Source organism: Anabrus simplex, chromosome 2 (genome assembly GCF_040414725.1).
Source record: "Anabrus simplex isolate iqAnaSimp1 chromosome 2, ASM4041472v1, whole genome shotgun sequence".
Taxonomy (NCBI): domain Eukaryota; kingdom Metazoa; phylum Arthropoda; class Insecta; order Orthoptera; family Tettigoniidae; genus Anabrus; species Anabrus simplex.
The window spans coordinates 1,160,915,370-1,160,941,003 of record NC_090266.1 but is presented as its reverse complement, the minus strand read 5'-3'; the positions used below and the strand labels follow the sequence as shown (position 1 = coordinate 1,160,941,003).

At 37.0% G+C, this 25,634-nt stretch overlaps 1 protein-coding gene across 7 annotated transcripts in view; it reads right to left on the bottom strand.

Moving 5' to 3' along the window:
- The window catches only part of HDAC4 (histone deacetylase 4), a 1,180,658-nt gene that overhangs the window by 52,735 nt on the left and 1,102,289 nt on the right, over nt 1–25,634 (bottom strand). For 5 of the 7 annotated variants that reach the window (XM_068226410.1, XM_068226411.1, XM_067142123.2 and 2 more), the window contains 5 exons: nt 21,787–21,910; nt 21,255–21,590; nt 14,721–14,903; nt 14,462–14,625; nt 14,178–14,297 (listed from right to left, as the gene is read on the bottom strand). In XM_068226410.1, coding sequence (XP_068082511.1) covers nt 14,178–14,297; nt 14,462–14,625; nt 14,721–14,903; nt 21,255–21,590; nt 21,787–21,910 — 927 coding nt within the window. Of the gene's footprint in view, nt 1–3,148; nt 3,304–3,442; nt 3,581–14,177; nt 14,298–14,461; nt 14,626–14,720; nt 14,904–21,254; nt 21,591–21,786; nt 21,911–25,634 lie in introns of those variants that run through there. The other 2 variants (XM_068226412.1, XM_068226413.1) reach the window with 2 other exon arrangements.

The window sequence follows — 25,634 nt, the reverse complement described above, 5'->3', positions numbered from 1 at the left end:
GATACGCGAGTTCAAAATCTCGAGACTTTATATTCAGTTTTACAGGGTAATCTTCGTCAGTTTCCCGTGAAACCAACTCTCAGTTCAGCAACTTTGATTAGCCTAGCCAAACTCTTCGAAAAATCTAATAATGCCAAGCCAAACGACAATCGACCACAAGTAGTTTTTAATTCTCTCATCTAATAAAATAAAGCACATTAGATACAAAAGCACCCAAAATGATAGCGAAACCCGTTCATTTCTTAATCTTTCATTGTAATTTGGTCCCCGGTATACTGTTCGTAGTCAGTTTCTGAATATCTCGTACCGCGCAAATTAGGTCTACATCGACTTTTTAAAGGTTATGTTGAACTCGAAAACATGGTTTCAAATGTAAGTATCGATTCTTAAAAGTTCTCGAATGCATTATATTCAATTCTGCGTGTCACAAATCCAATCAAAATGGAAAGATAAAAGAAATATCAAAACTTCAGAAATTACGGTTATTCGTGACCTTGAGGTCATCTGTAAAGCGCGCTCGCTGCACATGTCAATACGAGTTTGAAATGATACCAACCATTTAAAATGTAACGTGCGCAAATAAAACGACTGCGGTTTTTTGGTATTTTAACACGAAAACGTAAAATTTCCAGTCTTACAGTAATAGGCAATCCCAAAACCTCCCATGGCTTTCTTTTTTTTTTTAATGTAAGGTGCAACATCTGTTTTGGTCTCGCTAACATAATCATGTAGGATAATATCAAAAATACTGAATTTGTTTTAAGAAGGAGCAGTTTCGATTCCTGCCTCAAAGCCCAGTTACTCTGCAGTGCCCTGAGCAAAGTGCCGAAAACCTCTTCGGCAGTACGAACGAAAAATATGTAAAAATATAAACATCTAACCCTGGACATAATATGGACGTTTTACAAGTGCGAACATTCGACGAAACTCGTTCCGTCTTCAAGCAGAGCTGTCGAAATGCGCCGTGTCTCCTTGCAATTATTGTTGTGGCCACTTTCTGCTTAATGATTTTCCAAGATTCTCTAAACAATACCACCCGAATGCGATGCTAAGGTGGTCCCTTATGCAAGTTCACCGCCGATCGCTTTTCCAGTACGGGTACAGTACTTGCTTTAATTATCGCAGTGACGGGGCGTTAACGCCAAGATCCATAAATATGCCATAGCCGTCCTTTCGTGAGATACAGTTTATTAAAAAACGATTGATCGAGGATTTAGCGTTGATGGGACTGGAATTTCTGGACGGTTGATCCGGGAAATCGTTTCTTCGAGGAACGGATAATGCGGGACTTTTACAACGTGATTTAATTACGATGCTCGCGGGACCACGTAATTTGAACGCATATTCCGGGAAAACGTATTTCCCGGGAACGGATAATCGAGGTTCCACTGTATGTATCAAAAGAATTGCCGTTTCAATTTATAATTTATTTTAAAATGGCCACATTTAGGATAATCATATTTGGGTCATATTTTGTAATTTTTATGTCATACTTAGTCACTTTTGAGGTCATATTTAGTCAATTTTGAGGTCATATTTGCTTGCTTATTTGGGCTATTTTTAGGTCTTAAACATCCAAACCCTAGTAATTAGTAACTTCATACCATTTTACTATCCTGATAGTTTGAAATTTCATAATAAAATTATGTTAGGTTACGTGATAATCATTTTGAGAGAAATAAGCAGCACAATAGGCTACTTATATGTCAAAGGAATATCCTAATTTTTAGTAACAAATGTATATCAATTTTAATTGTCAGGTCAGGATCATCCTGCCACCATGTGTAACAGCAGATAGTACATGCAACTGCAAATTCAGCAGATACTACATGCAACTGTCTGTTAGAGGGTCAAGTAGCCATCACCAAATTCGACACCCAAACCGAAGAACTTTCTCCTGTCAGCAACATCTGTACTTTAGAGAAGCGGTTGCAAAAGCATGTATACTCCTGAGGAGTGGCCTGAAGTTACACCTCACAGTAGGTATGAAATGCCCCTGGGAGCGGCAACTCCCACGTAATAATAGCCTATATGTGATATGGCACTTCGGAATTTGTCTTGGAAAAGGTTAGGGCGTACCCTGCTGCAAGCAATGCGCATTTCCTTGGGCGTTGGGGGAACTGTGAAAAATGGGCAACCAGTAGCCAACATCATGAAGGTGGGCATAATACGGAAAAAGGAATGCAGAAGGAGGGAAACTAGTTGAGTTTCGTGAGAGGGGAATGGAATCATTGTGGGCAACGCATGGTTTTGGAAGAAAAACACCAGAAGAATTACAAGATATGGTTGGGTGACAGAAGAATAAAATCAGTAATTTATCATCTTCTGGTGGAAAGGACAAATCACAGACAGTTGATGGATGTAACAGCTTTAGCAGGAGAAGCATTCAATGGAGATAATAGAGTTGTGATAGTAAAAATAAGAGTGGGGAAAATGGAAGAGTTAAAGCAGATAAGAGATAGTAAAATAAAAGTGTGGAAATTAAAAGATAAGAATGTACCGAACCCGTCATTCACAGTCATCAAAACGGACCCTAGACCTACTAGCCACCTAGCTGCGAGATACGCTGCTGGTAAAGGAGTATCCATTTGTACATCCTTACTTGAGGAGCACCCTGTGTCTTCTTCATGTTGCGTACCCACAAGACAAGAGCTTTGAAGTTGAAGTGTGATCTCTTTGGGCAGGAAAGAAATCCAGATTTATAAGATCCTAGGGGAGAATTTAGGAAGGATTCGAGTATACCCGTGGCTAATTTCTAAAATACGATGATTATCCAGTTTGCTTTAGTGTTTAACACTTTGTCGAACACAATCAATGTTGAATTCTTCGTTCGATCTCCTCCTGATGTATTGGGAGGATTCATCGCAAATAGAGAAGATGGATTCATCTGTAAAGATCACCTGGAAGGAAAACATTCAGTTTATAACTGACACTTAACGAGAGGGGGAACAGTTTCCATACAAAACAATAAAATGAACTTCCAAAAATTCTCAATATGTGACATTTTACTCTAGCAGGCCTCCTCAAGTAATTAATCCTTCTAAATGAACTTTTGGTGTCTATTTATTGTAAAAAATAAGTAAATAAAAGGATTTACCTTTCGCCAATCTAATGGGGTCCAGTGTTTGAGGCCTCTAGCCCACTTAAGGTGCTTCACAGCCATTGAAGGAGTGATCTTGGCTTTTTTTCTGAGGCCGACAAGTTTGAAATCCTTCCCTCCCAAGTGTTCTTCGCACTGTTCTTGGCAACACATCCACTCCATACTCATGCATCTTGAGGGACAGCTCCTTATTAGTTGATTTCCTGTTTTGTACGAAAAGATTTTACAGTTTTCTCACGCCTCTGTCACAAAGTTTTTGTTTACGTCCACATTTCCCACTATGATTCCATTGGTATTCTTGCCCTTTAATGCACTGTTTTTTTTATTCTGCTAACAGATTTTTGTTTTTGTGCTATGGCCCTCTGCGAGTAAGTCTTTTCTTGTAAAAGAACACGTGCAACTGCTATTTTCCGAGGAGATAAATCGCTTGCCTTACCCAAAACCTCACTTTTGATTCGTGACACAACTTCACACTAAAATCTGAAAATACAATGTCTGTTTAGTGTTTCCTGTATATAAAACACAGAAGAGAATAATTCTCTAAATTAATAGAAGCATTTAACTTCCACAAACACACTAATTTATTTAATATTTACGATAAAATACTTCACGCTAAAGAGGCTGATTTTTGCAATCCACAAGATGAAGCACCAGCTGACTGCAGTGCTATCACAACAAACAAATAACAGAAAAATTCCTTCTAAATATTCCCAAGATATTGTTAAGTGAATAATATTAGCATTAGTATGTTTAATAGGGGCTGCCTGGTCGAGGCGGTGAAGGTGTGCTTGGTTTGCCTGGAAGGACGTGGGTTCGAATCCCCATCAGGAAATCGTAAAATTTAAGAAATGAGATTTCCGATTCCGGAGGTGCATATGGTCCTGAGGTCCACTCAGCCTACACCAAAAATGAGTACCAGGTTAATTCCTGGGAGCAAAGGCGGCCGGGCGTAGAGCTAACCACTCTACCCCATCAAGTGCCGAGATTACGGATAGTGGAAGCCTTCACCTTCCACCCCTCCAAGGGCCTTCATGGCCTGTACGGAGATGACTTTGCTTTGTTTTGCTTTGCTTTTAGTATGTTTAATGAAGAGTATTTTATTGAGGAACTGTACTTATTCACTTTATTCACCTTGAGTCTAATAATTTGGCCACCCTCTGTATTATTAATTACGTGTCCTTACATTAAATAAAATCGTATTAATAAACATTTAGCAGAAGTATCGTGACATAACTTCACATGTTCTGTTTCACAAGACAAATCATACAACACACAAATAATAAATGATACGACCACGATTTATACCAAATGAAGTACGCACATAACTGTGTAGATAATAATAACAGACGTAAACAATTTCATAAATCGAAATACCAATGTATATAGTCACACCTCACAAATAATAATAGTAATACCACCACCTACTAATTGAGTTCGATATTTTCACTATTTACCCATGGGTTTAGAGAATTGTTCCCAAGTTATAATAGTCTATTACACATTTTCATCAATGACATGCCATTGCTCAGCAAAAATCCAGGTGGGTGACATGATTTGTATTCTCTAAAGTGTATTCTGCATCATTATGTTCTGTGTAAATAAGGGCTGAAGTTTCGGCCGATAGCTTGTTGTTTTTCTTTGCTTTTGTGTAAATATCAAGTGCTGTGTGGTACAGAGATGTTTCGCGTGTGGTCAGTAATGAGAAGTTTACGCAGATTTTATGCCGAAATCCCAAAATTTCAGAGGATTATTTTAAATCGGATTAAAGGAGGTATCAGATAAAGATAAGTTCTATGCCAGTTTGTCGTTAAAGAATTAGTGTGTCAAAGGATTCGTGTCAAATTATAATGTTTAAATGTAGTTAAGTGTTAGTAAATTTTGTTTTGTAGGTATCAGATAGAAATATCGTAATGTCTAAATTAAGTCAAGATTGGCATCATATTCTTGTTATTCGAAGTTTGGTATTTATTAGAAGTTCGATCCAGTAGTTACGTAATTTCAGTACGACAACGAATTCATAAAATAAGCCATGATATAAAATTGAAATATAATTTTGAAATGAGATCAAGATGGGCCACATAAAATTGTGTAAGAAATTACTCTGAGATCAAATATAAATCCAATAGCCATGATGAGGAAAAGATGTACCAGCAGAGACAGTGTTAAATAAATGAGTGGACTTGAATTCTGGGATGATAAGGTATGAATGTATTCCGGGACGATGTGGTACCCCAGGGAAATAATGTGTTACTGCCCTGAGGAAATAATAGTGAATCAGTTCAGGGATGATGCCCGATGAAATAATGTGTTAAAATGTCATGAAAGGCATTTGCAATGTCTAGGGTTCGAAGACCGTTTGGTTCGGGGAATTATGTGATCTCAAAGGTTAGATGTTATGAGGAATAAATTCATTTGAGATGAGTATATATTATAAACTGGCTTGTTTCAAAATAATTCTTTCCATGTAGGGTTACCACAGACATAAAAACGACAGGTGTTATGCGGCTAGGAGGTCTGGCAAGCCGTTAGCCTGAAGGGATGATATATTTTTAGAACATTCCTAGCCCATTATCAGACGACTGGGAATATTTAAAAAGGTCAAAAGTAACAATAATATTATGTAAACCTCGTAAATGATAGACACAATATTTTGTATACTGGATTAATGTTCTTTGAGAGGTGGAAGAGATTGTTATGAGGAAATCTTGACACAGTTAGTTTGTTGTGACAATAAATCATTAGTGTGCGTTGTGGTGAATTTATCGAATGGTAAAGGTAAATGATGGCACTCTACTGTCGCGCACCAACAGTTGAGATTTGTGGTTTAGTTATTAGATGGGATCAGTTCTGATTGTCTGATGGACCATCATGTTATTTGAGTTGTACAGCAGTGGTGTTAAAACGTAGCGATTGCGGCTAGACTCGCATGTATTTTTATTAGTTGGTTAGTGGACCACACGGATAGTTGTAAGTCATGTTAATATTTTTAGGTTTGAAAAGACAAAATGATGGAGAAAAGATTCTGTCATGTCATTATTTCCATACCTTGTAATAGCAAAGAATTAACATCCACCACGGGAGAGGTCACTAGTTTACAAAGTTAGTTTATGCTTGATGACAGCTGTTTTGGCAACATTCACAAGTTCAATTAGATGGTTAGCTCAGTCTGCAAGGACCAGTGGTTAGTTTATTCCAGTGAGAGTTAACATTTTGTGGATAATCATTACACGATCAGTTTAGTCTGCGATGATACTGTGTTACCTAATTTTTACTGGTGTTGATCACTGAAGTTAAATGTTTGAGATAAAATTGAATTCTGTTTATGATAGTACTGATCATAGTTTTTGAGTAGCACATTTCTCCAATGGTCAAGATGATGGTTGTGATTACTGAAATAAATAAGAAATAATTTTTTATATGAGTGAGACGTTTCTCCTTGTTTCTTACCACAGTAGTGGTCATGATTATTGTGATGAACTATGTTATCCACATTTTGATGAAGACCATTCGTTTAATAAGTTCACGTTAGTTGCTACTGATAACATGGTGATGCTCATTATGACACCGTCCATTGACGTTACTCTTTTCGGTTCAGTTTTGTATCTACCGTTCATAAATGGTCGAATTAATTTAATTATTATTCAGTGAAGCGATAAGATTAATTTTCAGAAATCCGTGCTTATTGGTTCATCCAATTTAAATTAGTCTATTATAAACTAACATAATCTGAAATTTATTTGTGTGTTAACTTAAATGTAAACTCAAGTTTTTAATTACATTTGATAAATATTGCAGTTCAGTGGAACAATATTCTATATAATTTCAAATAATTAATTAATAAAATAACATTATTCCTAGGTGTCTGGTTGTGACACAACATGGTGCAATCGTGTATTTTTATAGAGATATCAAGGACTGATAACATTGAATTTTGGAGCACCATGCCTTGCCAAGGAGCAAGTTAACTTGTGAAGTTCATGCTTTTTTTTTTTTTTTTTGTATAATTAATCGGTTCAAATATAACCGGAGGTTGTTTCGGTTCGATTAAGGGTTCATTCGGTGGCTGATGTAATCCTACGTGTTATTTTGTGATCGGTGGATAACCTTAGTTAACGAAAAATTCGGAGTCCGGTTACGGAAACTGAATCTTCACGGACCAAATGAATCGACCAACGGCGTTACTTGCAATCTGATAGGAATTTTCAGGTTTTTCTCTTTTAATTTTTTCTGTTATTGTATTCTATTCTGCAATGGCAATTAACGTTTAACGTAACTAAACAGCAGTAAAACTTACTTTTCTGAAGTCTTCATTTTTATCCACATTTATGTCAAATTCCTGTCAGCCATTACATTAATACACACTAATACATTAGAAGAACTGACCACCAAACTAAAACTGATAGCAGAAGAGTTAGCTCCAAGAAATCCTAGGAAAAAACATGAATGGTGGGATGAAGAATGTGACCGTGCAATTGAGAGAAAACACCAAGCTTGGATAAATCATCAAGCCCAAAAATCAGACAAATCAAATTTAGAACTAATAAAACAAAGAAAGTCACCCCATAAAATCATCAAACTGAACGCAAACATCTTCAAAATACCTTACAAAGGATAGACAAGAGTTTTTACAAAAAACAATCGCGAGATTATTACAAAACCTTTGCCAAATACCTTAAAAAATATGAGCCGCCAATATTAATGCTGAGAGATAAATCAGGAAGGTTAGCCCATAGTAATCAAGAAACCGGGCGAGTTGGCCGTTCGCGTAGAGGCGCGCGGCCGTGAGCTTGCATCCGGGAGATAGTAGGTTCGAATCCCACTATCGGCAGCCCTGAAAGTGGTTTTCTGTGGTTTCCCATTTTCACACCAGGCAAATGCTGGGGCTGTACCTTAATTAAGGCCACGGCCGCTTCCCTCCAACTCCTAGGCCTTTCCTATCCCATCGTCGCCATAAGACCTATCTGTGTCGGTGCGACGTAAAGCCCCTAGCAAAAAAAAAAAAAAAATAAAAAATAAAAAAAAAAAAAAAAAAAAAAAAAAAATTGCAGAGATCCTTGCAGAGACATTCAACAAACATTTAAATTGCGATGACCAACTGGAAACGTTGGAAGTAAATACTGACACACACATTTTAACCACCGCAGATCTAATAGATCCTCCAACTATCAATGAGGTGGAATTCGCACTTAAGGAACTAAAAAATTATAAGGCATGTGGTGAAGAACTAGTCTTTGCAGAAATCTGGAAAAATGCAGGGAAACCAGCAATCATAAATTTACATCAGCATCTAGTCAAAATGTGGATTACAGAGAAAATCCCAGAACACTGAGCCTCAGGCGTAATCCATCCATTATTCAAAAAGGTGAGATAAAACTAATCCACACAATTACAGAGGAATAACCCTTTTGGACTGCACTAACAAAATTTTCTTCTGCATAATTTACAATAGGATAAAAAATATTCTGGAACCACAATTTGGAGAATACCAAGGAGGATTTTGCCAATACATAAGTTGCCCAGACCAAATTCTCAGCTTGAAACTAATAATGGAATATTACAAATACAGAAATAAACAGCTGTTTATTTCATTCATAGATTTCAAAATGGCTTATGATAGTATACACAGACCCACTCTTTTAAAAATCCTCAGATCATATGGCCTTCATCCTAAATTAACAAAAATTAGTGAACTAACTTTAACCAACACAATTTCAAAGGTAAATTCAGGGGAGAAATGTCAAATGCATTTACAATAAATACAGGCCTCGGACAAGGTGACGGATTATCCCCATTGCTCTTCAATGTGGCTCTAGATTACATCATGAAAATTTGGCAAACAGAAAACCCACCTAAATTCAAAATTGGAGCAAAACCCTCAAAAAGGACAAACTGCCTAGGGTTTGCAGATGATTTAGCTCTTTTAGCACTTGACATGGAAGAAGTACATGCTCAGATCACCCGTCTCCAGAAAATTGCATTAAAAACAGGATTACAAATATCCTTTGAGAAAACTGATATCATGCCAATGAAATCGCTTGACATAATCAAAGTCATCATGAATGATCAAAAAATTAACATAGTCCTACAATTTAAATACCTTGGAGAAATCATTATGCACAACTTAAGTGAGAAAGCAACATGGATAAATAGAACCAACAAAATGAAAAAAAGCACAATTTCTAACCTGGTCAACTTATAACAAAAAATGCTTGTCAATAGACACTAAGATCCAACACTACAAAACTGTAACTTTGCCCGAAGCCACTTATGCTCGCAAAACCTTGTTCCAAATTAAAAAATGAAAGAAGAATTGATCAGCTCCTCAAAATTGAAAGAAGAATTATTAGAACTTGCATAAATAAGAAGTAGCAGGTTGAAGGAGTCTGGAGAATCCTCCCCAATGAAACTGTCTATAGAGAGATTGAGCCAGTTACCAGCACGATGAAGAAGAAAAGAATCTGTTATTTCTTTCACATCTTATGATTACCAGAAAACAGGATTTTACGATAACTAGTGATGAGAAATCTGGGAAAGAAGTAAGGAGGGCATTGGATCAAAGAAATTCACGAGGATCTCAAAACAGTTCGACTCAAAATTACAGATGCAGAGAACAAGAATTAAATTACCACCCTTCTTAAGAATCACAAATTTTCAACTGAAATTATGCACAGAAGGCCTACAGAAATTTCAGACGAATTAAGAACACTGCGATCAGAACGAATGAAGAAGTACTGGGCAGATAAGAAGAATCAACAGTACAATCTTCAAAGAAAAAGAGTACATGGAAGATTCAAGTGGTCCAATAATAATAATAATAATAATAATAATAATAATAATAATAATAATAATAATAATAATAATAATAATACACAACAAACAATTTTATTTGATGTTTCGCATCTATTGGACATGGTACTAATTCTTTTTATAATATATCCATTTTAGCTCACTTCTTACATTTTATTTGAAGTAATAATCAGATTTCCTTATGCCACCTGCCGATTCATGTCAACAAGTGACTGAAGAACCCGGAACCCCCTCAGAATAGAAGAGTCTACATTTACAAGAGTCAGAGGCAGATGTTGACAATCGGTAAGAAAGGGTGCATGAAAGGAACAATTTCTGGAGAGACTGAAACAACAAATTCCAGTTAATGAAGTAGGAAATATGGAAGATGAATGGTCCAACTTCAAAAGGGCTTCTGTAAGTGGGGCAGAGTATGACTGTGGAAGAACATTGAAGAGAGTGAAAGAAATGCCAGAATGCCAGAATTCATAAAGAAAAGGAGACACCATGGTGGAATGAGAAGGTGAGAGAAGCAGTGAGAGAAGACAGCATGAGAAGAATGGAATGGAGATTAAAAAAAAAAAAAGCAAAAGGAGGTATCTTAATAAAAGAAAATATAAGAAACTAGTAAGTGAAGAAAAGTTGGGAAGAATTTACACAAAAGATGGAAACAGTACAAAAACGATGTATGGAATTATTTAAAGTAATAGGAAAGAAGGAATTTATACAAAGCTGATGAAAAAGGAATATGGAGAGTTGATAGCATATCCAGAAGAAATAAAGAAAAGATGAAAGGAGTACTTTGACGAACTGTTGAATGTGAGAAATTGTGCAGAGGCGATGGTAGTAATACGGTGTGATGACTCAACAGTATTACATAAAATAAATTTCATCGTAAAGTCCGTATTGTCGTACGTATACTTTTAGGTTAAGTCAATATTCCACCTTTACAATACCATAAGTTTATTGTCTATTTATTTAAACAACATTATTAACTATGACGGGACATGTTTCGACTAACTTGTAGACATCATCAGCCGTAAGATATTTAAGAAAAAGCACAAAAAAGACAAGGACAGAACAACACATTAAAATAAATCGGGTTGCCGAACACGTCAACCAAAATAGCGAGTATGTTCCAGATTGTTCCAAGTACGAACATTCAAAAGCTGTTGATGAACAAAATTAAAACCATACACATTATGCACTTCATTATCAGCTTTTGCCGACGCACCTGAATGCTGCATGTCAACGGCACCCTCAAGAAGAACTTTAACAACAAGCTTTACTGCATCGTCTCATGTGTATGATTTTAATTTTGTTCATCATGTTCGTACTTGGAACAATCTGGAACATACTCGTTATTTTGGTTGACGTGTTCGGCAACCTGATTTATTTTAATGTGTTGTTCTGTCCTTGTCTTTTTTGTGCTTTTTCTTAAATATCTTACGGCTGATGATGTCTACAAGTTAGACGAAACATGTCCCGTCATAGTTAATAATGTTGTTTAAATAAATAGACAATAAACTTATGGTATTGTAAAGGTGGAATAATGACTTAACCTAAAAGACTCAACAGTAGACGATATAACCATGTTAGAGGTGAAATTAGCAGTCCATGAAATGAAAATGGGGAAGGCACCAGGAATGGATGAAATCAGTGTGTAAATGATAAAGGCTGCAGAACCTGTTGGACTATATTGGGTGTACAGATAAAGTGTACATGGAGACAGAAATGTGTGTCAGAAGATCGGGGAAAGGGAATAACAATACCAGTCTTTAGGAAGAGGGACAAAAAAGTGTGTCATAACTATAGAAGAATCACACTCTTATCATCACAAGTGGCAAAAATACTGGAAAGAATACCAGAGAGGATAATGAGAAGAAAGGTAGAAGGAAAGTTGCAAGAGGAACAATATGGCTTTAGAAGTGAAAGATCTACAGTGGACCCAATCTTCAGCATGAGGCAATTAATGAAAAAGATTTTTACTGAGTGCATGAATCGAAGCAGTGTATCGATTCATTGAAATTTCCGGGTGAATCGATTCAGCTGAATCGCAGCACAGTGCTGAGTGGCGCACTCATGGTTCAGTCAGACATAAAATACACATGGTTCATTATCGGTACACTGGACATTGGTAGGAGCCGAAATTCCACTGCAGCGAGACATACAGAGCCATAGCACACTGAAAGAATTGTACGCTATGATGGGCTCCAGCTCGGCTCATTTGAAAACGATATCCATTTGCATTCACTGTCCTCTTGTTACAGGGAGGTTTAAATAATACATGGATTTATTTGCAGTGTTAAAAAGGTAGCCAAAACATAATTCCACATTACCTAGGTAGTAAGTACTGTAGATAGGCTAAGTAAGTAAGTAAGTAAGTAAGTAAGTAAGTAAGTAAGTAAGTAAGTAAGTAGATAACTAGTAGGTTATTCTATTTATTACTTTAATGAATCAGTATTTTTTATAACTTATTTGACATTCAACAATTAATTCAACTGAGCTCTCTAGTCTACCCTATGAATACGAGACATGCTCATGATCACTCACAATTGTTTTATATTGTGAAGAACTGCTCGGTATTCTCTCAGTTCATATGTCATGTCAATGCACAATACCTCAATAATCGAATTACAAAATCACCGGTGTATGTGGACAGTGTGTGGACTCTGCTTCTCAGGTAGGCTATACAAAATAGGACGATTTAAGAAATCCTCTGCTGATAGAAAAGGACATATTTTCAAAGATGACCGAGCGAGTTGGCCGTGGGGTTAGGGTCGCGTAGCTATGAGCTTGCATTCGGGGGATGGTGGGTTTGAATCCGTCGGCAGCCGTTAAGATGGTTTTCCATAATTTCCCATTTTTAGACCAGGCAAATGCTGGTGCTGTTCCTTAATTAGGGCCATAACCTCTTCCTTCCCACTCCTGGCTCTTTCCTAACCCATTGTCGCCATAAGACCTATCTGTATCGGTGTGACATAAAGCAACTTATATGATTTATATTTAATATGTAGGCTACTCATTGTGAACACAGGTATTTTTACATCTAATTCTGTGTATATAATAGAGTTGTGACTTTCAGAAAACTGTGGAAAACCATGAGTTAGTGTACAAAATTTATGTCAGTTATTATTAGCAACCTGTTCATAACTTTTGTACTGTAACTTAATAAGGTAGTATTGATGTACCGGAGAGGTAATTTTACATGCGTTTCATTTTTAACATTAGGTTTTTGTTAATATGAAGGCTACTTATTGTAAACAAAGATATTTTTACATCTAATTCTCTATATTTAGTGGAGTTCTTACTTTCTGAGAACTGTGAAAAATCACAAGTCTGTGTAGAAAATTTGAGTTGTGTCGATTATTATTATTATTAATGTGTATTATTATTAACTACGTAAGTTGTGTGCTGTAATATAATAAGCATGTATAGTACTGCACAAGTACGTATTTTTTTCCTGAATTTCATTTTTAACTTACTTATTTTGTATTATGTACTAACCGTGAATATAACGAAATTTCCAAGTTCTTTGAAATAATTTAAGAAAAGACAAGGCAAACAACTGACAGGGAATATCCCACCTGGGTGACAGCTCTAAATGCAGATCATTGATGATGACTGTGTGTACAGATATCTTTTCATCTAATTCTACATACTTATTTAATGGAGTTATACTGTGGGGGAAAGGCTTTGTAACATCAAAACTTGATTCAAAGAGGTGGTTGCAGGAGAAACCTGAATCTGAAAGCTCACAGAATGAAGACCAGATGGCAGCAGCAAGCACTGAATGTTGTCAAGGAACTGCTGCCTTATCAGTACACATTACACAGATGCAATAGGAACGGTGACTCTAATGTGCCACAAGTCGCATCAGTGTATCGATTCAGTAACTCGAATGGAATCAAATGAATTGATTCAGTAACTTAAATCAAATATCCCATCACTATTGAGAATATGGAAAGGATCTGGCCATGACATTAAAAAAATCTGACAAAGGCATACGATAGTGTTTCCAGGGAGAAGGTGTGGGAAACCATGGTCAAAAAGAGATTGGGTGTACAAACTGCAGAAATGGTGGAAGCAATGTACAAAAGCTTGTCAGCAGCACATAGCAACAAAGCAGAAATCAGTTTAAAATTGCAGAGCAAGGTTCAGAAAAGTCACCATTATTATTTTAAAGTACATGCAACACCTTACTGCAGTTATATTACTTAGCACAACAGTAAAATACAGAGCAGAATCAACACAGAAAACAAGTTTTGCAAACAGATTTTTGCTAATTTACCTCCAATGGGCCTCCAGTTCCTGGAAAGAAGTTTCCATCATCGTGACGGTGAATAGAAAGGTAAAGTACACGGGGATCATCATAGAACATTTGTTGTGTACCATTTCCATGATGAACATCCTAGGCAAAAGATAATACACAATCAGAATAAACAAAAATCTTATCTAGGGGATGTTCTTTTCCAGTATCTTACCAATACATTGGAATGGTGAAATTTAAGTGATTGGGAATTCATAATAATAAGTTGGGGGGGATATAAAAATTGAATTATCATAAGTACTCACCCAATCAACGATGAGAATCCGTTGTACTTCTAGTCTCTGTTGTAGTAAACGGGCTGCAATGGCTACCGAGTTAAAGAAACAGAAGCCCATCGCCTGCGATGGTTCTGCATGATGACCTGGTGGCCTCACTACAGCAAACCCATTTTTTAAGTCACCCGTAGCCGCTGCGAAAAGTACATGACAAGAGGTTTTTACATTAAAAAAACAATAACTGAACAAAGTTAACATTTAATTCAGTTCTCTTTCACATCCTCTTTACCTTTGAATGCCAGATCCACAACACAACCCACAGCCATTCTAGCAGCTGGTGCTGTGTGGAGGTCATTCCAGGTAGTGTCCGAATCAACACCAACACCACCACAGGGAAGGCGAACAAAGCTTTTGATGGGTAACTGTGACAGCTTGCTCATATCCAGCTTTTGACGATTCAGGGGATTTGTGCCTAAAATACAACAGTATTCATGAGCACACCAGCAACATTAAATGTCACAAATAACGTATTTCAAAAGAAATATACTTCTCACCATAAATAAAAATTCATGAAATGCAAAAAAATAAAAAGAAAGAGAAGGAGGATTAATTGCTATAATCACATGTTAAAAATTATAAAGTCTTATCAAACTGGAGGGAAAGAGAAAAAAGAGGAACATCAACTTAAAAAGGCAAGGGCACCAAAGGAAAACACACTGTAAAGCAGGACACAGCTGAAAAATTGCAGTTATTAAAATATCCAAAAACAATCAGCCTAATATGAGATTAAAATGTTAAAAGTGGCAATTAAAAAATAGGCATTTTAAATCTAGTGTTATATTTAAACTACACAAAGTTCTGCATATCTTTCAATATGGTTGATCTAATTTTAATTTCTTGTACCTAAAAATTTTCAGTACATTACTGAAGAAATGATGATGTTATCAATCCACAGAATGTTCTGCTGTAGTTCTCCAAACCAACCTACTGTGCGCTATTCTCTTCATATCTAAGTACCGTTATCTTACAGCCACTCTAGATCTGTTTGTCATATTCATGTACCAATCCCCTTCTAACCTTCTTTCCCACCGTACTTCTATTAAAAACCAACTGAACAAGTTCTGGGAAGTCAACAATTGACATAAAAATTAGCACCCTGTAAAAGCATTCGGGAACCATGAATGTTTGTAAATAGCTACATTATTAGAAGATATGAAAATATATATATATTTGCTATTTTGCTTTATGTCGCACCGACACAGATAGGTCTTATGGCAACGATGGGACAGGTAAGGCCTAGGAATGGGAAGGAAGCGGCCATGGCCTTGATTAAGGTACAGCCCCAGCATTTGCCTGGTGTGAAAATAGGCAACCACAGAAAATCATCTTCAGGGCTGCCGACCGACAGTGGGATTCGAACCCACTATCTCCCGGATGTGAGCTCATAGCTGCGCACCCCTAAACGTACAGCCAACTTGCCCGGTATGAAAATATTTAATGTCCTGTATGATGACGCATTCATGTCATATGAGGGTGCTTCAGTTGCTCTTCATGTGAAGTGCATGTGATGCGACATGCATTATACTTACCAAGCATGATTCATGAGCGACAGATATGACTAAAGCCCCATAAGACATCAGTATGAACAACTGATGGAGTTGTGAGATGAGAGAGATAATATAATTAGCTAGCAAGAGGCAAGAAAGTTGGTATACTGAATTGCCTGTCATTTGTGACATTCCGGCTTCAGGACCAGTACCCATACCCAGTGGACCAGTTCTGAATGGTCCTGACAGACCATTAGGAGGAAGGATTGTTAAACTGTCAGAAAGGCACAAAAAGATTCAACAGCTTTGCTGTCCACCAAAACGAGATGTAACAGCTTTGCTAGGGCACTTTATTAAATGCATTTCCAAATGCCTACCATATGCAAATCTGTGATCTCAATCACTTTTACATTTTATGGCTATCAACATGACAGGATCATCATCAGCAAAGTGGATTACTAGGGACTGAATATGTATTGTCTTTAGCGATGATTCAGACTTTTCATTGAGAATGGATAACCGCCATACTGGATGCTCGTAGTGAGCAGTGCATTCCTACCGCACTTTAGAGCAACACACACCCTGCTCCCAGCATGATGGTCTGGAGAGCTATTGCATATGGTTGTTGTTCACCACTAGTAGCAATAAGAGAATTACTGAATGCACAGCAATATCCTAAAAAAAATCTTGTGACTATCTATAACCATTCCTGGTTGAGTGACAAGGAGCAATTTTTCAGTAAGGTAATGCTCACCTACACACAGTTCAGATTTCCCAGGACTCCACCTTCTTCTCCTGCCTGGTCACCTGATTTGTTTTCCTTTGAACACTTGTGAGATCAAATGGAATGTGCCAAACTGTTTGTGATTTGGAGCATACTTTCGAACAATTGTGGGCAACCCAGTCACCTAATTTGTCGTCTATTGAATGTTTATGGGACAGAATGTCAGCTTCCTCTATGTCAAATTATTTGTAATTTGGAGCCTAATTTTCAACAATTGTGGGCAATCCAGTCATCTGATTTGTCTTCCATTGAATACGTATAGGACTAGATGGAAGGACAACTTCCTCCATATGGAATTATTTGTGATTTGGAGTATAATTTCCAAATGTGCCTCTGGCCTTCTGACCCCAACTTGGTAGGTTCAATCCTGGCTCAGCCCGCTGATGTTTGAAGCTCAAATACGTCAGCCTCGTGTCGGTAAATTTAAGGGCACGCAAAAGAACTCCTGTGGGACTAAATTCTGGCACCTCGGCATCTCCGAAAACCATAAAAGTAGTTAGTGGGACGTAAAGCAAATAACATTATTATTATTATTATTATTATTATTATTATTCCAAATGCACCTAGAAAAACCACTTTACATTTCAGTTTTGAACTCGTGACCAGAAATGTTCTGTTATCTAAGGTTCAGTACTACATGAGCCCTATCAATGAATTTTCGTTCTAAGTAATACAGTATATGTGATGCGAGTAGGTATTTATCGGACAACATTGTCACATAACGGTATTTCGAGGCATGATGACGCTATGGTGTCTGTCTGATTCCTTTCCTAAGTACCAATGCATGTATCCTAGACATGGTGCAGTCTGATGAGGTATTGAAGGCGACCTATTCCTGTGCCAAATATGAGTGGAACATTGAGCTGATGTAATATTATAAATAATCACTTTTTTTTTCCTGCACCTAAATTAGTACATATTCTTTGAATCCAGTGGTTCTTTCTTGGTATGCACATTTTTATATCAGTATGTGTATAATTTGGATAGTGAAATAAGTAAAATATGAAGTATTTACTGCTTGTTCTACCTCTCCTTTTTTTTTGCTAGGGGCTTTACGTCGCACTGACACAGATAGGTCTTATGGCGACGATGGGATAGGAGAGGCCTAGGAGTTGGAAGGAAGCGGCACGTGGCCTTAATTAAGGTACAGCCCCGGCATTTGCCTGGTGTGAAAATGGGAAACCACGGAAAACCATTTTCAGGGCTGCCAATAGTACCTCTTCTTCACCACTGATTACTCATTTGAAAAATGATAAAGTATAACCTTTTGGTATACCGGTATTTAATGCAGTTTAGTATTTATTCACAGATTTAAATCTTGGTTTTGCTATATGTACGGATCTGAAATGGGGTTTATTCAGTCTAATGAAAAACAATCAAAGGCAACTATGACTTCCGACACTACAGGTAGTAACCCAGTCATAAAAGTTGACGTTAGGTTAGTATGATTCTGAATACAGGCCAATATAGGCTGTTACTATCCTAGAAAATGCAGTTATGAGTCAGTAGCCCTTGGCCCTATAGAGGCTTCTGATACCTCAAGGTTTGGTTTTGTAATACAGGCCTACTTAAAATCTGACTACTCACAACTTTGTTTCTACGCAGAAGAATATAAATGAGAGAGAGCTCAGGGGAATAGCAAGGGTTTAAAGTTCTCTTGTATGTTTTAAATGTACTAAAATATCAATTGAAGTAAAAAGATGGGAGTGATAGTAAAACATAGACATTTATCCACAAAATGTTAAATGCTTCTCAGGAAGAAAGGAACTATATGCTATGCCCAAGGCTTAAACAGAAAAGAGTGTTTGCAGAGGTATTAGCATTTTGCGACACCTAATTCTTACTTCCCCATAAAACAAAACTCATCACCACAACTACGTCTAATTCTACAATCTGATGCTCCTGATAAATAACTCCTCTTCTCTATATTCTTAAATGACATACCTGTAAACCAAGCTGCATCTACTTCTAAAAAATGTTAGTGGTTTAATTAAATATATCCCTTCCTTCATGAACGGAAGGTACACAAGACATGTAGTATCAAAGACTGATAAATGTCCACATCATCACCATTATATTTCCCTATTTAGAGATGCAGCTGAATTGGAAAATAATATGGTTTCTCCACAGCTTGTGCTATCTTTCCATTATTCCTCATTCATTAGTCTGTTCCAATCTAGATCTGGATGCCTCGTACCATTTTTAACCAGATCTATCGTAATCTCGGTCTTTAATTTAAGGAAAATTGAGAAGTTTCCTTATATTATAGTACCAATCAATACGGAAATGAAGATAATAGATTATGATCTCGGTCTTTCTCGTGATGTGGTGTTTTTTAAAAAAGTCATTCTTTCTTCATTCATCTGCTTAGCATGTTCAAACTACCTCAGTAAATTTTTCTTCTTTGTATCAATCAACCTTTCCACCTTTATTTCTTTCTGTGATGTCTTCATTCCTCACTCTGTCTCTATTTGTCTTCTGTAGCATACCCCTCAAAATTTTCATTTGATTTACATCCTTCTTCATCACACGTCAGGTCTCAGCTGCCATGTTGTCACAGGTATTTAATATGGCTGGTAAATTATTTCTCTAACCTTAATTGGTATATCTTTGTTCCATGTAGTTCTTAATCCAGACAATCATCGCATTTCAAGGTAAATTATTTATGTCTGAGCCATTAACAATTATCCTATAACACAATTTTATGAAAACAGATTAAGATATGGAGACTACAGAGTCACACACCTTCAAACAATATACTAACCAAACCTCACATCTGTATAGGTTACACTTCCATTTGGAAGGCCAGCAGCTGCTACGACAAGAATTTGCTGGGATCAGGTGTCAAAAGTATTAAGAGTACTGTTTATGGACAGTTTAGGGTTGGCCACACATCAAAATGAAGTTGTTAGGTATTCAAAGAATAATGAATGTTAGTAGATTTACTGAAAACAAGTCTAGTAATATTCTGGTATATTCATCATGTAAAGGAGAAGACCAGAACAGGTAGACTAGAAATTAATGCACAAGTGATGATGCAGTAGTAGTAAAAATACTGTAATAGAGATTGATGAATGGCATGGTAGGAAACAGACTAGAAGAGTGTAAGTTGTGAGAAAACTAGAGGGTACCAAGAATATATAACACTTATTGAATTTCTATGGTGTTATGGAAAGAGATATTGAAAATCATTCAACCACAGGGACATGCGCTAGAAAGGTACAGGCACCAGAGTTACTGTACAATACATTAATATTGCTGCTAATTTTCAATTCTGGAAGCATTAGTACTGTGAGCCATCTAATGTCGCACCAACACACACAGGTTTTTGACGATGTTGGGATGGGAAAGGTCAAGAACTGAGAAGGAAGTGACCAAGGCCTTAATTCCGATACAGCCCCAGCTGGTGTGAAAATGAGAAACCAAGAAAAACCATCTTCAGAGCTATTCATACACATCATCTCTCAAATGCAAGCTTACAGCTACAAAACCTGTATTGTTTGTTGATTTCACAACAGTACTTGGACAAAGCATTATGATCTGAGATATGACTAATCTCCTACCACCATTAAGATTGTCACTTGCTAATTCGAATGTAAGAGAGTGAAGATTCATAGTTTTGTATCAATTACTACTCTGGCCAAAGTAAACAACTTTGATCATATAATGGTGAAGCAGGAAAACTTATGAGGGAAGTTAATAAAACAAGGGAACTAGATGTCAGGAATCTCAAACTTGCAGAAATATTCTATGCTGGTAGAATTAAAATTGATGCCCTAGCTCATTTTAAGGATTTATGCTCAGTGTTGTAAGATACCAACAGGAAATGGATTTACTTGTCAATATACAGTACACCACTTCATAAAGTTAAAATCATTTCAATTTTGTGCTATTTTTATATATAATGTATACTTGAAAATTATCATCTTTATTTCCCATCCTTTCCTCAATTTAAGGTTTGGCAAGTACTTTTACATATTTTGAGAATTTCTACAGATGGTAAGTTATACTCTTTAAATCTGACCAACACATAATGACTAATACTGTACTGCATATGGAAGTTTCCCTTTGCCATATTTAAAACAAGGACCAAAGTTCAATCTCTACCACTTCCTCAAGATCCAGCAATATTTAATCCCAGTAACAGTATACTGGAATTAGCTAAGGTGCTCAGGATCTGCAAATTATTCTTGGCAGTGAATATAAGAAGGGAGAAACACAGGTCTCTTAATATTCTAACGAACTTTCACATAGAATTTAATGTAAAATGTTTAACTAGTCAGGATGTTCAATTATCATGTATTTGTCTTGAATCTATTTCTTCTTCCTCCTATTTTCTTTTTAAAAGAACTCCCTTTCATAATTATCTGAGTCCATACCTTGTCACTCTTGTCACTAATATTACACCTAGATTTGTTTATAGTTAATAAACACTAATATTATGCAATGAAAATTAAGCATATCAAATAAACACAAGTATACATGCACATACCAAAAAGCAGAGCATGAGCCTCACTGTGACAAGCTTGCACCTCTTCCAATGTGGCCTTGCGCGAGCGTATCCGGTCACAACGTGCCACTAGACCAGTCTCCACTAGACGTGCCCATACACTCTGCAATCGACCACCATGTTCTGGGTGACTGGAATTGTCGCCACAGATGCAGGCATGTTTTAGCATCAAGCTATCAAATGCTAGACCTGTGGTGAGCCTGTTTGGTCCTCCCGATGCCTTAACACCCTCAGTAGCTGCCAGAGCTACCAACGGACTGGACAATGCCCTAGACAGTGGGCGTGCTATATGTGAAGACCGTGGACTAAACGCAGACCCTAAGGAGAAAATGACATAACAGGACAGTGAAGAGATCCTAAAATGGATTACTTTTCACCATAGATCTTAAAATTCATTTTCTAAAATTTTCTACATATTACATTTAAAAACAATTAAAAATGAATTATATAAAATTTTAAGAAACCTTCATCACTGAATAATACATGATGTTGTGCTACTTGGATTTATACTCACCTTCACTGACTTGTAGGGTATGACGCATCATGAGGTCCCTCTGTTGTTGTAGGAACTGCTCACGATCTCGCTGCTGCTTTGAAATCTCACTCTCTTCGTTCTTACGATCAGTGAGGTCGATCACCTGCAACAACGCTCTTCAGTGTGCAAGATACAAAGGGAAGAAGGGGAATGAAAATGTATCCCACGTGGCAAATTACTATTTCTTTTTTTACAACTGGCTTTACGTCGCACCAACACAGATAGGTCTTACAGAGACAATGGGACAAGAAAGGGCCGGAAGGAAGGAAGGAAGGAAGGAAGGAAGGAAGGAAGGAAGGAAGGAAGGAAGGAAGGAAGGAAAAGACCGTGGCCTTATTTAAGGTACAGACCCAGCATTTGCCTGGTGTGAAAATGGGAAATCATGGAAAACCATCTTCAGGGCTGCTGACAGGGGTGTTCAACCTGGCAAACTACCAAAGCTCTATTATACCTACAAGATCATCAAGAAGGCAGAATATAGACCAGTGAGTTGTTCTAATGAACTATGAAGGGAACTCTTGTCTAGGTAAGTGTCTCCTTCCCTTGCCCCAGCCCCGCCATCTACATGACATTTCAAGATAAATAAGAAATATGTCGGGAGGCAGTAGTATACCATTTTGAGTAGAAAATGTCTTATGAATATGTGTCCAATTATCGACACATGGGAAGAATTTACAGCTCATAAGAACAACTTTACAAAAATTACTAGACACACACAAATGACTTCCTGATGTATTTGTTGATGCAAAAACCATACAGTAATGTGCAACAGTTCAACAGAAATGACTCATTGATGTATTTTATGATGCAGAGCCCTATGTCCTTTGGAAAAGCTCACAGTACATGTTCGAAAATACTACTGTCAAGACAGCTGTAAAGAGCATCAAAGATGGTGATGGGATTTTTTTAATATCTGTTGCGAAATGTTGCACAGGACGTAGGTTTGTGCATCAATAAGTCTATTAGTACTAACTGTTGCACATTATGTAGGGTGTTTGCAACAATAAAGGCATCAATAAGTCACTTGTGTGTAATAGTTTTTGTAAGGTTATTCTCGAGCACATCATACAAACAGCTGTAAATCCACACACATTGAGAAATGGACACCAGTGTACATGATCTTTTGTACCGAAAGCTATGATTTTCATAACGATCCGTATTGAAAGACAATTACAATTCAACTAGAAAAATACACTTTTATTAATAATGTAAATGCTTACAGCATTATGGTACTAGTTTCAACTTCTATTGAGGTCATCTTCAGCCTTGAGAACCATAAAACTGTTGGTCAAAAACATGAATATATAGAATGAATGAGTATTAAAAATTGAGTTCTACTGTAAAAACTTGAAGATCAAAATTCACAATCTTGATTATGAGACATCATCTAGTTGAGAATTTATGCCAAAGTTCCATACTAGAAACATGAAATAAAGTTTTCACAATCTTGGCTTGTGGTTGAAAATAATGAGCACAGAATCATACAATTGAAGAGTTACATCATAACAGCATGACGTGTGGTATTTGGCTATTTTGTATTTGATTAAAGTGAAAGAACAAGGTTAAATATCCACTAGGGACATCTTGACATAGTTTGTTGGAGTACATGAGAAGATGTGCTGGAGTTGTTTTCAATGCAGATGAAGTGAAGAAAAGTGTCTGAAAGAGACGAATGGATAACAAAACTTAGCCACTTTAAGGATCTTCATGTCTTGCCCAATGGATGTAAACTTGTGTTTGAATTCCTCCATATGTTGGCGCATAGCAGAAAATCTGTTGTATTTTATTGCACTGACATGTTCTGAATATCGTGTAGTAAAGCTTCTGCCGGTTTGGTCAACATATGTGGCCTCACAACTACTGCATTTGAGTTTATAGACCACCGATTTAGAAAACCTAGAGAAATACAATTTTATTAATTTGAAATCAACATATGGCAATATACTGAGTCTACTTTTAGCACTGTATGATACTTCTGTATCTGTGCTACCAATGGCAGATGGCGGTAGGTGGGGGTGGCATTATATTGAGGTTGTCACTAAGCTACTTTCATCAGGAATATCTGTATATTGCTCATCATGGGCGACGACTGAGTGTGTTGGTATATCGGATGGCTGTATATAGGAAGTCGATTGTATATACTAAAGTATAATTTATGGGTTCACAGACTGAATGTTACTGCATCACTATTAATGGATCTTTTTGTGCTTCTCTACGACGTACATAAATCATGCTCCCTTTGCTTGTTTCTTTCCCCAGCATAACTGTATCACATTTAGGTAGTGTTTCAGTGTCACTGCTGATCTGCTAGGTTTTCTATTGATATACTGTACAAATGGATCATATCTTCTGATCAATTAGCTGAATGTTGCTCTAATACGTAATGATGATACACACAACTCACTACCTTAATATATTAAAGCTCTTTAGGTCTTCTCAATCATGAAATAGGCAGAAAATCATACAAATGAAGGTACATAGAGCACTGTAAGTGCATTGTCCTGTAAAGGAGGCTTGCAGTGATGTCTCAATGGTGCACTTTCCGCCAGAGTATTGGAAAGGTACGGCAATCCAACTGGCAAGCCTGCTGGCACATTAAGGGAGAAACGATTGCAAATTCAAGATGGAAAAGGGCTAAAGAGCTTGAAAAGTTTATTATTCTTAGTTGGTGGTTTCCTTCTAGGAATATGACTTTTTATCCTTGTTTAGTAGCAACTGCTATTATTTAAGCCAAGGACTAGGGTAAATGTCCCAATCTCATCAATTTTCAATAGTTTACAATTTCAAAAGCTTGTGCATTGAATTAACAGACAATTTTATCAAGCAATAGAACTAAGATCATATCATTAGCTCTTCTGGCAACATTAGAGTATTTAAGCACTGTGTTACATAAAACACATCACCCTGTTGCCCACCCACTCAACGTATAGATAGAAGTTCTTGACGTGATTGCCATAGGCCCCTATGCGGTACTCACAGCAGTAAACAACAGTAGTACTGTCAGGTTCTCTGCAACAAAAATCTTGTTCTTTAGGTGCTTGTTTTCATTAATTAAGTAGTGGTGTATGCTTATGAACCCAACCAACCTAAGAAAAAGAAGAAATCCAAGCTAGCAAGGTCCAGAGACCTTGTTGTGTTGTCCGAGTGCTAGGGTTTCCATACATCAGCATTTACATGGACATGTCCACTTTTTAATATTAAAGTATACTTTTTGATATTAACTCATTGCGGACCATGGACGGCGTAAGACGTTTAAGCTTGCTCCTATGCTGCGGGTCGTGGACGGCGTAAGACGTTTAATGTTCCGCGCGAGGCAATGTTGTTTATATTCGTCATCTATATATTCTTACACCTTAGTCAGCGTTACTGTTTGTAGCAGGAAGTTGTTTGACATTTTTGAGATAACCCCCGCGTTGATTGGGCTCATGTTTATCTTAGCTGTTTTAGCGGGAATATCTCAGCACTTCCTCGCGTGTCAAGTCGGTACTTGAGATTCCAATGCAGTGCGTGTAGTTCTTACCGAGTGTAGTATAATGGCTTATAAAACAAAGTTCATTACGGAAGAAAACTATCAGATATTGTTCACAATGATGATTCTGGTGATGAACTTATTCCTGAAATAGACTCGGATAGTGAAAGTGAGAGTGACGAGGAAATTCCGATTCCCGAATCCAATAGGCCTATAAAGGAAAGTGAAGTGCCTGATACATATCATCCCAGTTATTGTCCACCTGTTCCATCATTTAGAGAGAATTCAGGTGTAAACGTTCAAACAGAAAATGAGCAGGATAGTTTGAGTTAGGTGAGTATTTTCCTGAATGACGAAT